Source organism: Diabrotica virgifera, chromosome 2 (genome assembly GCF_917563875.1).
Source record: "Diabrotica virgifera virgifera chromosome 2, PGI_DIABVI_V3a".
NCBI lineage: Eukaryota > Metazoa > Arthropoda > Insecta > Coleoptera > Chrysomelidae > Diabrotica > Diabrotica virgifera.
In genome coordinates this window covers 22727245-22743589 of record NC_065444.1, presented here as the reverse complement: position 1 = coordinate 22743589, position 16345 = coordinate 22727245, and the positions used below count along the sequence as shown (strand labels likewise).

General features: G+C 34.8%; 1 protein-coding gene across 1 annotated transcript in view; it reads right to left on the bottom strand.

Moving 5' to 3' along the window:
• LOC114333566 (uncharacterized) overlaps window positions 1-16345 on the bottom strand; it is a 57946-nt gene that overhangs the window by 29506 nt on the left and 12095 nt on the right. The window contains exons 6-12 of the mRNA XM_028283457.2: window positions 9899-10139; window positions 5148-5375; window positions 3732-3951; window positions 2996-3290; window positions 2025-2311; window positions 815-1038; window positions 198-526 (exon numbers count right to left, since the gene is read on the bottom strand). Coding sequence (XP_028139258.2) covers window positions 198-526; window positions 815-1038; window positions 2025-2311; window positions 2996-3290; window positions 3732-3951; window positions 5148-5375; window positions 9899-10139 — 1824 coding nt within the window. The remainder of the gene's footprint in view (window positions 1-197; window positions 527-814; window positions 1039-2024; window positions 2312-2995; window positions 3291-3731; window positions 3952-5147; window positions 5376-9898; window positions 10140-16345) is intronic.

The window sequence follows — 16345 nt, the reverse complement described above, 5'->3', positions numbered from 1 at the left end:
AAATATAGGTTAGGTAAACTGTGAATGTCAGACAATGAGGGGAGAGCTCTCAAGAAAGGTCTGAATGGAAAGACATAGCCAGACAGGCAAAGATCCATCTAAGGTTATGACGCCAAAAAAGAACAAGAAGAAGGTAAATATAGGAACAACAAACAACACTCACAGATTTGGAATGAAATAATAGTCATAATTATTACCTGTGTATCTTCCAGGCTCGGGCTGTCCAAATCTGCTATCACTTCCTCCATTGCCTTTTTCTTAAAAGCGGGTTTTAATATCAAACTGGGAACACGTTTTTGATATGGTGGTAATCCTAATTGATCCATTGCAATGCTTCCAACTGTAGAGCCTATTTCTACTATAGAACCGCGTGGACTTTCCTCCATTAGAAGCCTTCTCATAGCTATAGCTGAATAATCGACAGTTATAGGCTTTTCCGTCGCGTTCTTTTTGGATTTTTTTATTTTATACTTTTTGAATGTATCAACAGGAAAATCGTCCATGGAAAGATGTCTTGGAAACCGACCTGTTTTAAATAATTATTTTTAAAATAATTTCGTAGTTAAAAAGCTTATTGCAATATAACTGTAAACCACAATTTTATATAATTCTATTTTATTGCATTGCGTATATAAAGAAACCTGTGAAGCTACAAAAAAATTATTGGGTGAATATTGCAGTAGATGAAAGAGTTATTGCTGTACCTATCGTGGTATTCGAATGACCCGTTTCTGTTTACTTTTTAAGTAAAATGTGGTAAGCCACAATACAATACATAATAGTATTTGTACTCTACGGATATTTTAATACTAACCAGCCTGACAAGGATCTCTATGTATTTTGCAAACTTTTAAAGCATGAATGTAAAACACAGCATCTTTGTCGTAATTAGTAGCTATCAGATCAATTAAGGAATCCAACGTTGAATGCATTGATACACAAGCCACACCACGGGCTTGAGCATAGCCTTCACTGTTTCTAGAATAAGGATCGAAGCAATATAACATGTTTCTCTGTTTCCAAATAGCCATGTGACATCTAAAAATGTATAAAAATAATTTATAAACATTTAGACATTATATAGCTAATGTACAATTGCACTAGAGAGATATAAAAAAGAGATAATGAGAGATAGAGAAATAGAGAGAGAGAGAGAGAGAGAGAGAGAGAGAGAGAGAGAGAGAGAGAGAGAGAAGAGAGAGAGAGAGAGAGAGAGAGAGAGAGAGAGAGAGAGAGAGAGAGAGAGAGAGAGAGAGAGAGAGAGAAGTAGTAGTAGTAGTAGTAGTAGAGAGCTATATTGATATCGAAACGACCAAAATATGTAGAATTAAGGTATGTACGTACATATGCGAAATGAAAGAGTTACGAAGACTATCTTATAGGTGTGTTTTAAACGATTTAGGAGAGATAATTAAATGTTATACAGACAATAGCTAAAGTTTATAAAAAGGGTTACCAATATCACTGTTATGCACCCGCGGTATTCAGATAAGTAGGTATGGGTTATCGCAAAGCAGGTTTATATTCGCGGTATTGGTATTCATACGCAATTGTTGCCCGTACGAGGTTTGTCTTTAGAGGATTAGCGGTTTTTGTCTATAACGCATTAGCAGTATTTTTTTCTTTACTGTTTCTTTTTGAACAATCATCCACTAAGAGAAACAGTATTAGAGATTGTCGGTACTTTTCACAAGGTGGTAACCAGTGATTAAAACTAACAGAGGAGAACACCACGTGGTTCTATTTTAGACTCAAAATCAGGGAGAGAGATTCGCGTCTATTCACTTTAAGAGGAGAAATTAGAGAGAGAGAGAGAGAGAGAGAGAGAAAGAGATGTATCATTTACAGTGTCTAAGAAATGCCTGTATTTCTAAAGAAGGAGTGGTGCAGGATGCGCAGAAAAACCCTATGCGGGGTTTTTCCTGTTCAACAATTGCATTTCATTCAACAACTATGCCACATAGTTTGAGATAAAAAAGTTAAATTGCGTCAAAAAAATTTATATTTTTAATTTATAGACTTACGTTCCAATTTGAAGTATGGCGTTCGTACATTTTCCAAAGAATTGCTCAAAACACTTTTTCAGTGGGCAAACACAGGATCTGTACATCAGGTCAGCAAAAACATTGCCAAAAATATAAATTTCGACGATATACGGCCCAATAGTAAATAAAGCTGGTAAATTTTCGAGTTTTAATTCTAAAACATTTTTGCACTCTACACATTCTTTGTAGAGAAGGTTTCCCAAAATTAGTATTTTATCCAAAGTTCTACGGTGCCAAACACTGGGATGAGTTATACGGGAATACACCTATAAAAAGTAACTTTTAATAATTAATATCAAAAAACTTAAAATCTGGGGTTCGACAGGGATGTATAATATCCCTCATCATCATCATCAACCCGTATGCGTCCACTGCTGGACATAGGTCTCCCTCAGCTCTTTCCATAATATCTCTATTCTATCAAATATAATATAGTGAATACACTTTGCGTCAAGTTTTTGAGAAATGGCAAGGTAGAGCAACTATAGGAGGAAGAAAATCAAAAACCTGCGTTATGCTGGTGTCACTGTTATATTGGCGTCTTCACCAGAAGAACTGGAACAAATTATGAATCTTAGGCTTGGCACGGTGTGTACGGAATATGGTTTGAAATTAAATATACACAAAACCAAAGTAATGATCATCGATAGAATGAGAAACAACCAAGCAGAGATCAGAAACATGTCAGGTTTCGAATTGGTCTGCCCTAGGTATGATATTGTGAATGATCTTTAGAAACCTGTTTTATGTATAGAACATCAGGCTAATGGTGCTCCAATCGCTGCATTCTCTAATACTTGTCTTTTAAAGAAAACAAAAAGTAGAAATCAACCACACCTTAAGTACATCATCCACATTGTTTTTTATTTATCCTATTTTATTTTTGAAATTATATTAGCAATAATATAGTAAAAATTATAGTAGATATATGTATAGATATAAAAACTTACCAAAGCTATTACTGACATTGGCAACGACTGCAAATTTCTGGAGAACTCGAAATATTTATCTGCCAAATCAAAAGAAGCTAGAACGACAGCTTTATTCTCGTTTAGAATATTATATTCACTTTTAACATCTAAGATTAGGGTTGATTCTTCTTCAAAGTCATCTATGTGCATTACTTTAAAAACCTTTAAGGGATAGATGGCGAAAGACCAATTAGCAAAATTAGATCTACCCAGCAAAACTGTTGCCAAGGATGTTACGTCATAGAAGTTAGCCATTATGGCAGTTCCGGCACAACTAAAACATATTGTAATATTTGTTTTAATATATTTATAGTCTTCTAACACTAATACTAAAATACGATGAAATTATAACGTTTATTGATTTAACAGTACAGTATATATTTATTAGACTGACTCCTTAAATTCTAATTGCCCTTATATATAGTTCTCCTCTTTGTCCAAAGTGTTTGTAAATCCAGTGGAACTCTCGCGACGTCGGAACAGCCGTAAATACTTTCTGCGAATCGCCTAGTAAATTCGATCAGGGGCTTGGCAAGGCTGGCATAACATTGTCCCCTCCTTACGCGGTGGTTCCTCCTGGAAACTTGTCCGGATTGAAACTGGATCCTAGTATTAGAGGCAGTTTTCTCTACTTACAGGTAACCATGCGGATTGCAGCAGACTAATACAACTCGACGCACACATAGAAATATGTATTTCAAAAATTCCTACTTACCAAACGTATAAATCTTTAGTTCTTGGTCTTGCATCAAACATATACAAATACTTATTTTTCCAAATCGCTATGCTTATGTCTTGAGTTTTAAAAATGCCTGCCGTTTGACGATAGAAGAATATTTTTAAAGCTTTTGTTAGATTATAAACTCGTTTGTCGTCAGATCTTATATAACCTGTTATATCTGGATCTTCGACAGAAAACCTCATCTTATTGCAGCCTAAAAGTTTCAATATAATTTAAACCTTTAAAATAAAGATCATTTATAGTTCATTTTTATAGTAGCTGTGATAGGATTAGATTAGAATTTTATATGTTCTTATGATATTCTGTAAAATATGGTTAGAAATCGTTAAGGATATCTACTAGACATTAAGGTATCTACATCAGAAGAATATATCTCTGTATTTCAGGAAGTCTTTGCAGATTTTTGCAATCTTGCGGTATACAAGAGAAATTAAGATGAGAGATTTCGAACTGAAACAGATCAATATATGTACAGATAGCCATGCAGCCATGGGGGCACTCATAAGTCTTAAGTTGGACTCTAGACTAGTGTGAAAATGCCGACACAAACTCGACAGACTGGCAGAACCTAACAGTGTTCCACTGGTATGGGTTTCAGGTGATCTAGGAATATATGGCAATTAAAGAACTGATGCACCTGCTGGAAGAGCATCAGCTACAAGGTACTTTGGTCCAGAGCCGGCCGTGGGAGTGTCAAAAAGCAAAAAAAGTGGAAGTCCGCGACAGGAAAAAGGCTGGATTCGAAGATAACACAACTCACACTAGAATACATACATTTAGGTCAAATACATGGCAAGATGTATATTGGACGGACATGTGCTCAATGTAGAAAACAAGCAGTAATTAGCTCAGAGTTATAAAAGACTATATTACTGGACATGCTCCAGTAATGAATCATAAAGGATCACCTGCATACAACGGGACTGTTTCATGGAGACCTGAGCTGCAGACTCTGTAGAAGAGAACCTGAAACAGTCAACCATATTTTGCATGACTGCGAAGCATTGGATCGTCTAAATTAAAGATCTAAAATAAGTGTTTGCAGTGAGTGTTCTTTCGTAAAGATGTCCGAATATAAATCAGGAGTTATCTGCCTGTTTTATTGATTTCAATAAGGCTTAATAGAGTGCATAATAGTCTCAATATCTTATTGTTCGTCCGCTATAACTTTTCCCATGCGTCACGATTCATTTTCAAACAAATTAAATTAAAACATAAAGTGAAACGTACGGCGATGTGTGTAGTATATATAGTATACAGTATACAAAATGTATATACACATCGACGCTCGTCTCACTTTATGTTTTGACTTAATTTGTTTGAAAATGACGCATGGGAAAAGTTATAGTGAATGAACATTATCTCGAATAAGATTAAAATATTTCTTACCAATAATACAATATTTAATTAGGTCCTCCCTTTTAAACTCTTTATCAGTGTTATAAAAATTGTTCTTCTCTATACTATCCATAAATAATTGGTTTCCGTAAGACAGAATTTTGTCAATTGTTTCAGTTGTCCATTTGTTTGGGTGAAGTATCATGGAGTAACAGTAAGCTGCAACTGGCATACACAACCCTTGTTTATTTCTAATGGATTCAGGAAAAGATAAATCACCTATAAACATTTGTTAGGTTAATTTAGTATTCAATATGTTAAACTTCATAGACCTGAGGTCAAAAACTTACATCAAATACCAAAAGATGTGTGGCATAATTCTATTATACATTAGATTATAAATTAGATATTTTAATGTCGATATAATTCTTGGTAAAATAATTATTAAGTAGGTACGTATTGTAAATATTACACACTGTTGTATGTACGTTGCCATAGTTTATAAACATAATCCAACCTTGTCCGATGGTAACCTTGTATTTACAGCAAATTACATAAAGTGTCACGACTCGACATTGAAATATAATTTAAAATAACTCGATGTAAAACGAAATCGAGAGACGTCTTATATTTCAGTTCGTTCAGAGAGCGTCATAAACGCCCTGACGTACGTTTCACTCTCATTAGAGATCCTCTGAGGATTAGAGATGTTGAAAAAGTATTTAATCGTTACAAAGTACTCGTTACTTACGAATACCGAAAGTAACGATTACTATACAGAGAGGCAAATCGTTACTTTGATTACTTTGATTACTTCGTTACTTCGTACCAATCGTATCAGAGCGAGTAACGACTATTTTATCTACAACCAGTACACTTGATTACTTTCTACCAATCGTATCCCAGCGAGTAACAGACGAGACCGGTATTTTACGAGTGTTATCGATTATCGTTATCTGTATGAAACGTTTTAAGGGTGTGAGCCTCAGAGCCTCACACTGTGAGGGTGAGGAGAAGATAGAAGATGAAACAAAGGGAGGTATAATGGAGGTAAAATATGTAATGTATGTCATTAACAAAGATCAAATGCGAGAACCCTATATTTTTATCTAGATCTATATCTTCTTCTTCCTTAAGTACCGTGTCCAAATTTTTAGGCGTGGGTAGCTTCCATAACAATTTGCCGATATCGTTCTCGATCTTGTGCGGCATGTAACAATTGATCTGCTGATAAGCCAATCCATTGACGAAGGTTTCGGAGCCATGAATATTTCTTTCGACCAATTCCTGTTTTTCCGTCGATCTTTCCATTGAGTATTAACTGCAACATCCTGTATCTGCTACCTCTCATTATATGCCCCAGATATTCAAGTTTTCTCTTTTTTATTATCTTCATTAAGTCACCTTCGCCTTGACCTACTCTGTTTAAGACTTCTCTGTTTGAAATGAGTTGAACCCAAGATATTCTGAGCATTCTACGATACGACCACATCTCAAAGGCTTCTAATTTGTTCATCATGTTAACTTTCGTGATCCAGGTTTCACATCCATATAGTAATACAGGATACACATAACATTTTAGGAAATTGATTCTTAGTTGTAAATTCAGCTGAGAGTTGCTCAGAATAGATCTAAGTTTCATAAATGCTCCTCTTGCAATTTCTATACGAGTTTTAATTTCTTCATCCGGATTTAGTGTCTCGTTTATCCAACATCCTAGGTATTTAAAATGGTTAACTTTTGTTATTGATTCATCACTGACAATTAGTTGCATAGGGCCGACGTCTTGTTTACTAACCACAAGTAACTTTGTCTTTGTTGCATTTATGTTAAGTCCGTTATTGGAGCACTCTCTAGTGACTCGATCAATAAGGAATTGAAGATCTTCGATATTTTCAGCCATGATCGCGGTGTCGTCTGCATATGTGATGTTGTTAATAGTTTCTCCCCCGATTCGAACTCCACATTGTCCTTCCAAGGATCTATATCTATACCTATACAAAATACAAAATACCTACCTACTGAGAAATACGATTCTCCATATGATTACCGGTACTCAAATACAAAAGTAACCAAAGTAATCATAGTAATCAAATCATTTTTATCCCTTAAACAGATCAGTGAAGGTCGTTGTTATATCGGAATACCTATAAAAAATACCTACCTACTGAGGAAATACGATTCTCGATATGATTACCGGTACTCAAATACAAAGGTAATACCGGTAATCATAGTAATCAAAGTAACGGATACTGTAAATGATTACTTTATACAAAAGTAACGATTTGTAACGAATACTCGAAAGTAACTATAATCAACATCACTACTGAGGATGTCCTAATCCTGGCAGTGATTATTCGCTCTGTATTATTATCCCTATTAAGGAAACACTAAAACACTGGAGTAATCTTCTTCAGGGATGGGAATTTAACTTGACGACGATATAACAATGTATACTCTACATTTCGCGGATGACCAACACGTAGTAGCAGCAGATAAGGAAGATTTATAATTCATGACGAGACGGTTACTTCAAACATATGAAGAGTGTGGCCTTTCTGTAAATAGAAACAAAACGCAATACTTATGCTTCGGGAATGAAGTAGAATATGTAATAGTTAACGACCATGAAACAATCAAGAACTGTAAGGAATATGTATATTTGGAACAATAATCAAGAGTGGGTGCACCGAAAAAGAGATAGAGCAAAGGATCGGAAAGGAAAAAGGGGGATTGGATAACTAAAATCGATGCTATGGTAAAAAGAACTATCTAATCAAAGAAAACATCTCATCCTTAACTCCATCTTTAAAAGTATAGTGCTCTATGGATGCGAAACATGACAACTCACTAAATCCCTGTAACGACGCCTACTTGCATTGGAAATGGACTTCTGGAGAAGATCGGCTAGAAAATAAAGGCTTAAAAGATTACAAAATGACAAAATCAGAAAAATGAGAATCAACTCAACCATCATAGATGAAATTCAAAGGAGACAACTGATCTGGTATGGTCATGTAAAAAGAATGGACGACGACAGGCTGCCAAAACAAATTCTAAAATGAACGCCAAGGGAAAGAGGGAAGGGTGGAAGGCCGACACAATCCTGACTAAGAGGCATTAAGAAGGCAATATCGGAAAGAAATCTTCACCCTGTCGAATGGAACGACAGACGAAGCTGGAAACTGGGAACCGGAAGGTGAAGAACGCTATTAATAACCGGGATAATAAATATCTGTAGATAATCTCCATTATCTTTAGATAATATAATCTTTATTTTTTATATTGTTATATAATTTTATGGGAAGAATTCAGAAAATTAATTTTATGTCCAAGACCACGAGATCGTAGAGTTTCATCGCCCTGTATATGACCAAAATTTGTAAATAATATATTATTAGTCGTAAGCAGTGGAAAGTGAAAAACATTAGTGGTTAAGATTCTACGAACGGACTTAACAATTTAAGAACAATAGAACTAAATTACGATCGGTTTTAAAAAGTGGATGTATTTGCGTTTGACGTGAACAGTAGAAAAATTTTAAATGCTTCCTAGAAAGAGGGTAATAAACAAAATTGTTTAGTTTTATTCTAGCTTGTAAGACAACAATTAATTTTGGTATCTCGTGGAATTTAACAAGACGGGAAATTTTGTATACAACTCTATTTGTTTTTAAGAAAGGAAAGTAGGGATGTAATGTGTAAAGAGAATGTTTGCGATTGGCGAGAAGATATGGATGGAGGGAGAACAGAGTGTTTGAGTCTCAGATTGATGAAGGAAGAAGATTTACTGTGTAATTAAGATCTGAAGAGAGCTAGCAGTCCAGTTCAGAAAGTAGTGATTTTGTGTGAAGTGGTTAAGTTGGTGGCCGTATAAGCAGATTTCTGTTGAGACGAAATCGTGATCGAGTCGAGAAGTAAAATCTCCTCGTGTCCGAATAGATTCCAGTTTCTGTCAGGAACGAGTAGCCGGTTTTTATCAATTTTGCACAAGATATCGAGATGAGAAAAAAATCTTGTAAGTCTAAAGATTGATATTGTTTGTATCGAGTCAGAGATTAAATTGAGGAGAGATTTCTAGCGAGTGCTGTTTGTTGGTCAAGCAGTTGTAAGAGAAGGAGCGTCGCAGCATTCGAAGGAGCACGTGTGGGGGAACCGAGGACAACACAATCCATGATAAGAGGTATAGAAGATAAAACAGGTTAGTTAGATTATTTTAAAAAAGGAGAGAGTTGGTTTGTATTACATACCATATTTGTTTTAATTTAACAATCTTACAGCATAATTCATTCATTCATAAATTCATAGAAGATATAAGTAATCTATTTAAAAAAGTGAAAATTAAAATTTGTTTTATTTTTATAATAATAAGAATAGTCTACCAAATCTTTTAAAGGAAAATTTGTTAAAAAATGAGATAGTAGAATTAAAGATCAATTTATTAGGTAAGAAATTTTTACAACAAAATTGAGTTATAAGCATACATTTGGAATCGTATATTTAGGGTATAGCGTATAAATAAAAAATATTTGTAGAATTTACATGATTTTGAGTACAATTATTTTCCTTGTTTTGTCCTGAATGAAGTGAGCAACGAGAAATACTAGAAACCACAAATGAAAGATAATATTTTAAAATCAATTAGCCCTGAGAATAAATGTTATTGGAAAGTTTTATTAAATTTTCGTTTTGTTTCCATGAGTAGTAATTAAAATAATTATTTAATTATTCGAATTAATAAGATGGTGATCAATCTCTTAACAGAGAGAAACTATAGAGTATAACAATATATAAACTAATTACCCTGGTGCATGGTGCCCTGCATGGATCCAAAAAAGAAGTCTTTTAAAATAGGCTGATACATATCTGTGAACGAGTGACTTTGTAGGGTTCCCCTTTTAATCTTCCTTTTCTTTGGTTGAAATTTCTTCATTTCTGAATCTCTTCTGAATTTTTGAATATATTTGTCAACACCAGCATCCGTAACAAGTGATATAGTGGAATGAGGAATATCTCTGCTCTGGTAAGAAGTTGCAGCAGACGTCTAAAAAGCAGTAGGTATATTGTTGATATGAAATTTTCCGTTACATTGTTGAATCTTTGTATTTTATGCCCCATTATGCCTTAATTAGCAATGCATCAGTTGCAAGACAAGCATTTATAAAAATTAGAAAATCTACGGTTTCGTTTTGATTTAAATCTGTCTCCTGCCATCCCCCGATAGTACTATTTCTAGGTCTACCTGTTGTCAAGGAGGCTCTGCAGAAGACAAATTTACACCAACACGTCCGTAGTTCTCGGTACAAAAATAAAACTATTTATACCGTAGTATGGTTAGAACGCCCTCTAACGGGAAATAAGTGAAATGAATTTCGACTCGATTCAAGTTCTCTGTTTAACCCAGATATGACAATATCAAAAGGCACCGCTATGAAAATATTCCAATATGCGGTTCAGAGAACCTTTATGAAACGAGTCTTTGTACTCTAATACGGAGTATGGCATTAGTAAAATTAGAAAATCTACGGTTTCGTTTTGATTTAAATCTGTCTCCTGCCATCCCCCGATAGTACTATTTCTAGGTCTATCTGTTGTCAAGGAGGCTCTAAGACAGCTCTAAGGAGAGGCTCTAAGAGCCTCCTTGACAACAGGTAGACCTAGAAATAGTACTATCGGGGGATGGCAGGAGACAGATTTAAATCAAAACGAAACCGTAGATTTTCTAATTTTACTAATGCCATACTCCGTATTAGAGTACAAAGACTCGTTTCATACAAGTTCTTTGAACCGCATATTGGAATATTTTCCTAGCGATTCCTTTTGATATTGTCATATCTGGGTTAAACAAAAAACTTATAACGAGTCGACATTCATTTCATTTATAAAAATGAAAAAAATGTTTGTTAACCGAGACCTTCTTCTGGAGCTGGGGATAAGAGCCTTAAAATGCTACGTGTCCTCGACGTTGTTGTATGAAACGGAAAGCTGGACACTAAAAGGAGATAATATAAAGAAGTTGGAAGCATTTGAAATGTGCAGCTATAGAAGAATTTTGAGAACACTATGGATCTAACGAGTTACAAATGCAGAAGTGCTACGAAGGCTACAAGAAGATTGCGAGGTCGTAAAGGACGTCAAAACAAGAAATCTGGAATATTTAAGAAAGAAAATAATCGTTTCGTTTTGATTCAATTCGAGTCTCTTGCCATCCTCTGACACCTGATATTTCGGAATCTATTCCTTGTCAAACAGGCTTTGCAAGAAGAATGAATTGGACCATAACGAAATGAAGAAGATGGTGCAAATATTAAAATATTTGCACCGATGTATGGTTAGACTATCCTCTAACGGGGAACGATGAAATGAGTGAAAAATAATTTCGACCACGAATCAAGTAATCTGTTAACCGAGGTACACGTTTAATGTACGAGGTTATTTTTCACTCATTTCATAGTTCCCCGTTAGAAGGCAGTCTAACCATACTCCGGTGCAAATATTTTAATATTTGCACCAACTTCTTCGTTTCGTTATGGTCCAATTCAGTCTTCTTGCAAAGCCTGTTTGACAAGGAATAGATTCCGAAACATCAGGTGTCAGATGATGGCAAGAGACTCGAATTGAATCAAAACGAAACGATTATTTTTTTTCTTGTCATACCATACTCTGTATTAGAGTACAAAATGACCACGTTTCATATAAGTAATCTGCGAGGCATTATTGGAGTGTTCTTCTAGCGGCGCCGCTTGATACTGTGTACCTCGGTTAACAGATTACTTGATTCGTGGTCGAAATTATTTTTCACTCACTTCATGGAATATTTAAGCCACATTACCAGAGGTGCGATATATGAGATATTAAGGCTCATGCAATTTAAATAAGGGCTAAAATATCTAGGAAGACGAAAACTTTCCTGGCTGAGAAACCTAAGAGAGTGATATGAGTTGCTAGGTATGGCGGTTTTTGACAAAACACCGGTTTTCGGTTATACCGTTTTTTTTTCTGCTTACGGTTTAACCTGGCGGTTATAACCGTCCAAAAAAACCGGTTTTTCCAAAAACCTGTTTTCGGTTTTTTAATCCAATAGGTTACAATGTTACATTTACAATGCACTTTAGTTTGCGATACTCCACTCGACTAGATACTCGATATCAATAACATGATCAAAATTAGTATGTACTGTCGAAAGAACATCAATATCAATATAAATAAAACACAATTTTTAATAAAACCATGTTAGTCTATTAATTATTATATTTATTTATTATTTTATTATTATTATATATTTATTGATTATTATTAAATATAATATAGTGTAAGATTAATATATACATATTGCAATAATATACAATTTAACCCATCCATTTCAACTTATTTATACAAAATTTCCCAGACTCTTTCAAATAGGATTTAAAAAAAAATAATGTCAACATAAATATTTTAAAACTAAGTTATCAATCGAAGCAGCGCAGAAAACGACAATAAATATCGCCTCCGTACCACCAGGTTGACAACAGGTGGAATACTTTCTTTGGTTACACCTCCTGAGACTTTTACAATTTATAAGTCATACAGGTGCCGAGAAAATTAAGATGAGAGAATTTTAAATAATTCACAACTCATCTACTCAGCATGGTAAAGCTCCAACAAGAAAGATTCCTTAATACTCAAAAGAGTAAATGAATTAAAAATGTATAAACATTCTCAATTTCTTTGCAAAACGAAAATGCAGCAGCTGCATAATACTCTGGTTAAAGCGGAGAGTGCAGGAAGAGTCTATACCGGTTTCGGAGATCTTTTTCCCCTCATCAGTAAACCCATATCCTCTTTAACAAGAGTATTATGCAGCTGCTGCATTTTCGTTTTGCAAAGAAATTGAGAATGTTTATACATTTTTAATTCATTTACTCTTTTGAGTATTAAGGAATCTTTCTTGTTGGAGCTTTACCATGCTGAGTAGATGAGTTGTGAATTATTTAAAATTCTCTCATCTTAATTTTCTCGGCACCTGTATGACTTATAAATTGTAAAAGTCTCAGGAGGTGTAACCAAAGAAAGTATTCCACCTGTTGTCAATCTGGTGGTACGGAGGCGATATTTATTGTCGTTTTCTGCGCTGCTTCGATTGATAACTTAGTTTGTTTTCCGGTAGATGGCCCTAGTTCATCCGTGACATTTCTTTCTTTGCAATTCGGGAAGGCCCTAAGCTGTGGTAAATGGTTAAAGCGGAGAGAAGAGGATATGGGTTTACTGATGAGGGGAAAAAGATCTCCGAAACCGGTATAGACTCTTCCTGCACTCTCCGCTTTAACCAGAGTATTATGCAGCTGCTGCATTTTCGTTTTGCAAAGAAATTGAGAATGTTTATACATTATAAATATTTTACTTAAAAATAAATTGGATAATGCAATTTATCTTTCATTTTTACTACCATCAAAAAAAATTTATCATGTATTTCTTTAACACGTTTTTATATTTTTGTATAATAGGTACATTTTAACTCATTTAATACTTCCCGTATGGGTGTATCATTTTGAAAACGTAGGGAAAGTCTTGGAGATTCGTATTCGTAATCGGTAATTCGATATCCATAGTCAGACATTATTTTTGGTAATCAGAAAAAGTCATTCACCCACTTTCAATGTCAAGAATCAAGTGTGAAAAATAGATGATGTTTGCGTCTACTTCACCAGATCACTTCTTATGTAAATATTATGATTACAAATACCTTTTCAACGAAATACTATAATAAAACTAAATTGTTCCTGGCTGATGTGACTTTGCACTTTCAGTTTGCTTCTGTATTTATAAAATAAAATTTGAATTATGGTTTTGTTTGGAATAATTACTTGAGAATAATAATTATGATTGGGATCCAAAATAATACCTAACCTAATCCTAATGACCGTAAAAACCTAATACATAACCGGTCTTTACTTTAAAAAGAAAAAACCGGTTATAACCGGGACAAAAAACAACCGGTAAAACCGGTTATTGCGAAGTAAAAAACCGATTTTCGGTTAAAACCGGTAGGTTTTTCCCATCCCTAAGTTGCAGCTCAGTAGATATTTTCAGAGCAACCACTATACGTACGGATAGCTGTGATGACAACCAACCTCCGATAGGAAAAGGAACTACAAAAAGAAGAAGATGGAACACGAAAAAGGGAATGCCCAGAACGGGATTTTTGGATAACGTGGAAGACGATCTGAAAACGATGAATGTAAGACAATGGAGAAGGGCACAAAGAGGTCTGAATGAAATGACATAGCCAGACAGGCAAAGATCCCTTAAGTGGTTATGATGCCAAAAGGGGAAGACATAATACGGCATAATAATAGGACATAATATTAAGGCTTTCTGTTTCCAGTGTGTTTGTCCTATCTTCCTAATATCATCTCCCCTTCTCATCTGGGGTCGTCCTCTTGCTCTCTTTCCTGTCTATGGTCTCCATTGTTGCATCGTGATATTCGCAGAGAAACAAAGGCACGTGCAGAGACATAATGATAGTATCATTTTTTTTGATACACTGCATTTTTACAATCTACTCTATATACAAAGTAATAAGTAAATGGTATGTAAGTCAATTAACATGAGTTAGGTACCGTCATATTCTCTTCAGTCTTCTTTCAAAAAGTGGTTGGGTGAATAAATTATTTATCAATTCGTTGGTGTGGTCAGTGGTGCGATTTTTATATATTATTGAATGATTCTTTATTAAGGCCTTGATTAGTGGGATGTCCAGATCATTGTGAAGTGTCTGGTTGGATACGTACCATGGAGCTTTACTTGTCAGTATTTTGGACTGGAATATTTGGAGTATCTTCATATTTGAAGGTTTACTGCAGCCCCATAGTTCTATTCCGTATGACCAAACTGGTATAAATATAGATTTGTACAGAAGCAGCTTATTTTCAAGAGATAACTGAGACCTCTTGTTAAATAGCCAGTTCATATTTTTTAATTTAAGATCTAATTGTTTACGTTTAGTTTTATTGTGCGTTTTCCATATTTTTCATAGTTTTTCATCCAGATGCAATCCCAAGTAGTTGACAACTGGTTTGATGGGAATCGGAGTATTATTTATAGAAACTTGAGGACATGCAGATTTTCTGGTTGTAAAAGTAATTTGTACTGATTTGCTGGCATTAACATTTATTTTCCATCTCTTGAGCAGCCAGTTTTGTAAATGGTCTAAATGATTTTGTACTTTTTGTGATGCTACATTAGGGTCGACATCCACTGTTAAGATTCCCGTATTATCGGCAAAAGAAGCTAAGAAGGTATCATTTCTGGTTGGAACGTCCTGTAAATGTCAAATACAGAAATGGGCCGAGAACGCCAGATTTGATGATGTGGTAATTTGAGAAGTTATCTTCAATTTTGACTTGGAAGTATCGGTCAGTAAGATACGATTTTAGAATAAAGTATAGTTGGTCTGTTAGGTGTAATTTTAGTTTATAGAGGAGACCTTGATGCCATACCCTATCAAATGCCTCTTGTATATAGAGAAACACTCCAGCGCAAAACTTTTTCTCTTCAAGAGTTGTTTTAATTAAATTTACTATTCTGTGGCATTGTTGGATGGTTGAGTGTTCACGTCTAAATCCGAATTGGTGTTGTGGTATAATTTCGTTTATGGGGACAACTTGCTCGATTTTATGTAATAGCAGCCGTTCTAATACTTTCGACATTATTGGGAGTAGGCTTATAGGGCGATATAAATTTGCTTGTGTTGTGAGTTTACCAGGTTTCGGAATCATAGTAACTTGAGTTAATTTCCATTGTATTGCAAAGTAGCGAAGACGTAGTATGCTGTTGTATATTACTGTTAATAACACCACTGCTTTTCTCGGTAGCTTCTGAAGTAATTCTCCTCTTATTAAATCATAGCCAGGGGCTTTCTGAGGATTTAGCATTTTTATTTGTTGTCGAACCTCTGTCGGAGTAAATGCTGTCAGAGGAAGAGATAGTTGACATGGAGTTTCGAGGTACCTTTTTATATCATCATCTTCATCGTCATTGTTTTCTGGTGCTGAGAATACAGTTGAAAGATGCTCTGCGAATACTGTGGTTTTTTCTTCATTTGTGCAGGCCCAAGTCATATCTGTTTTACTTAAAAGTGAATTTATTATTGTCGGTCGTTTAAATTTTTTTGTAGCTTTCCATATAGAGTGGTCTTCAGGTGAGATGTTCGAAACATAAAACTGGAAGGAGTCGTTTTTTTTTTCTCATGTAGTGCTCTATTTAGTC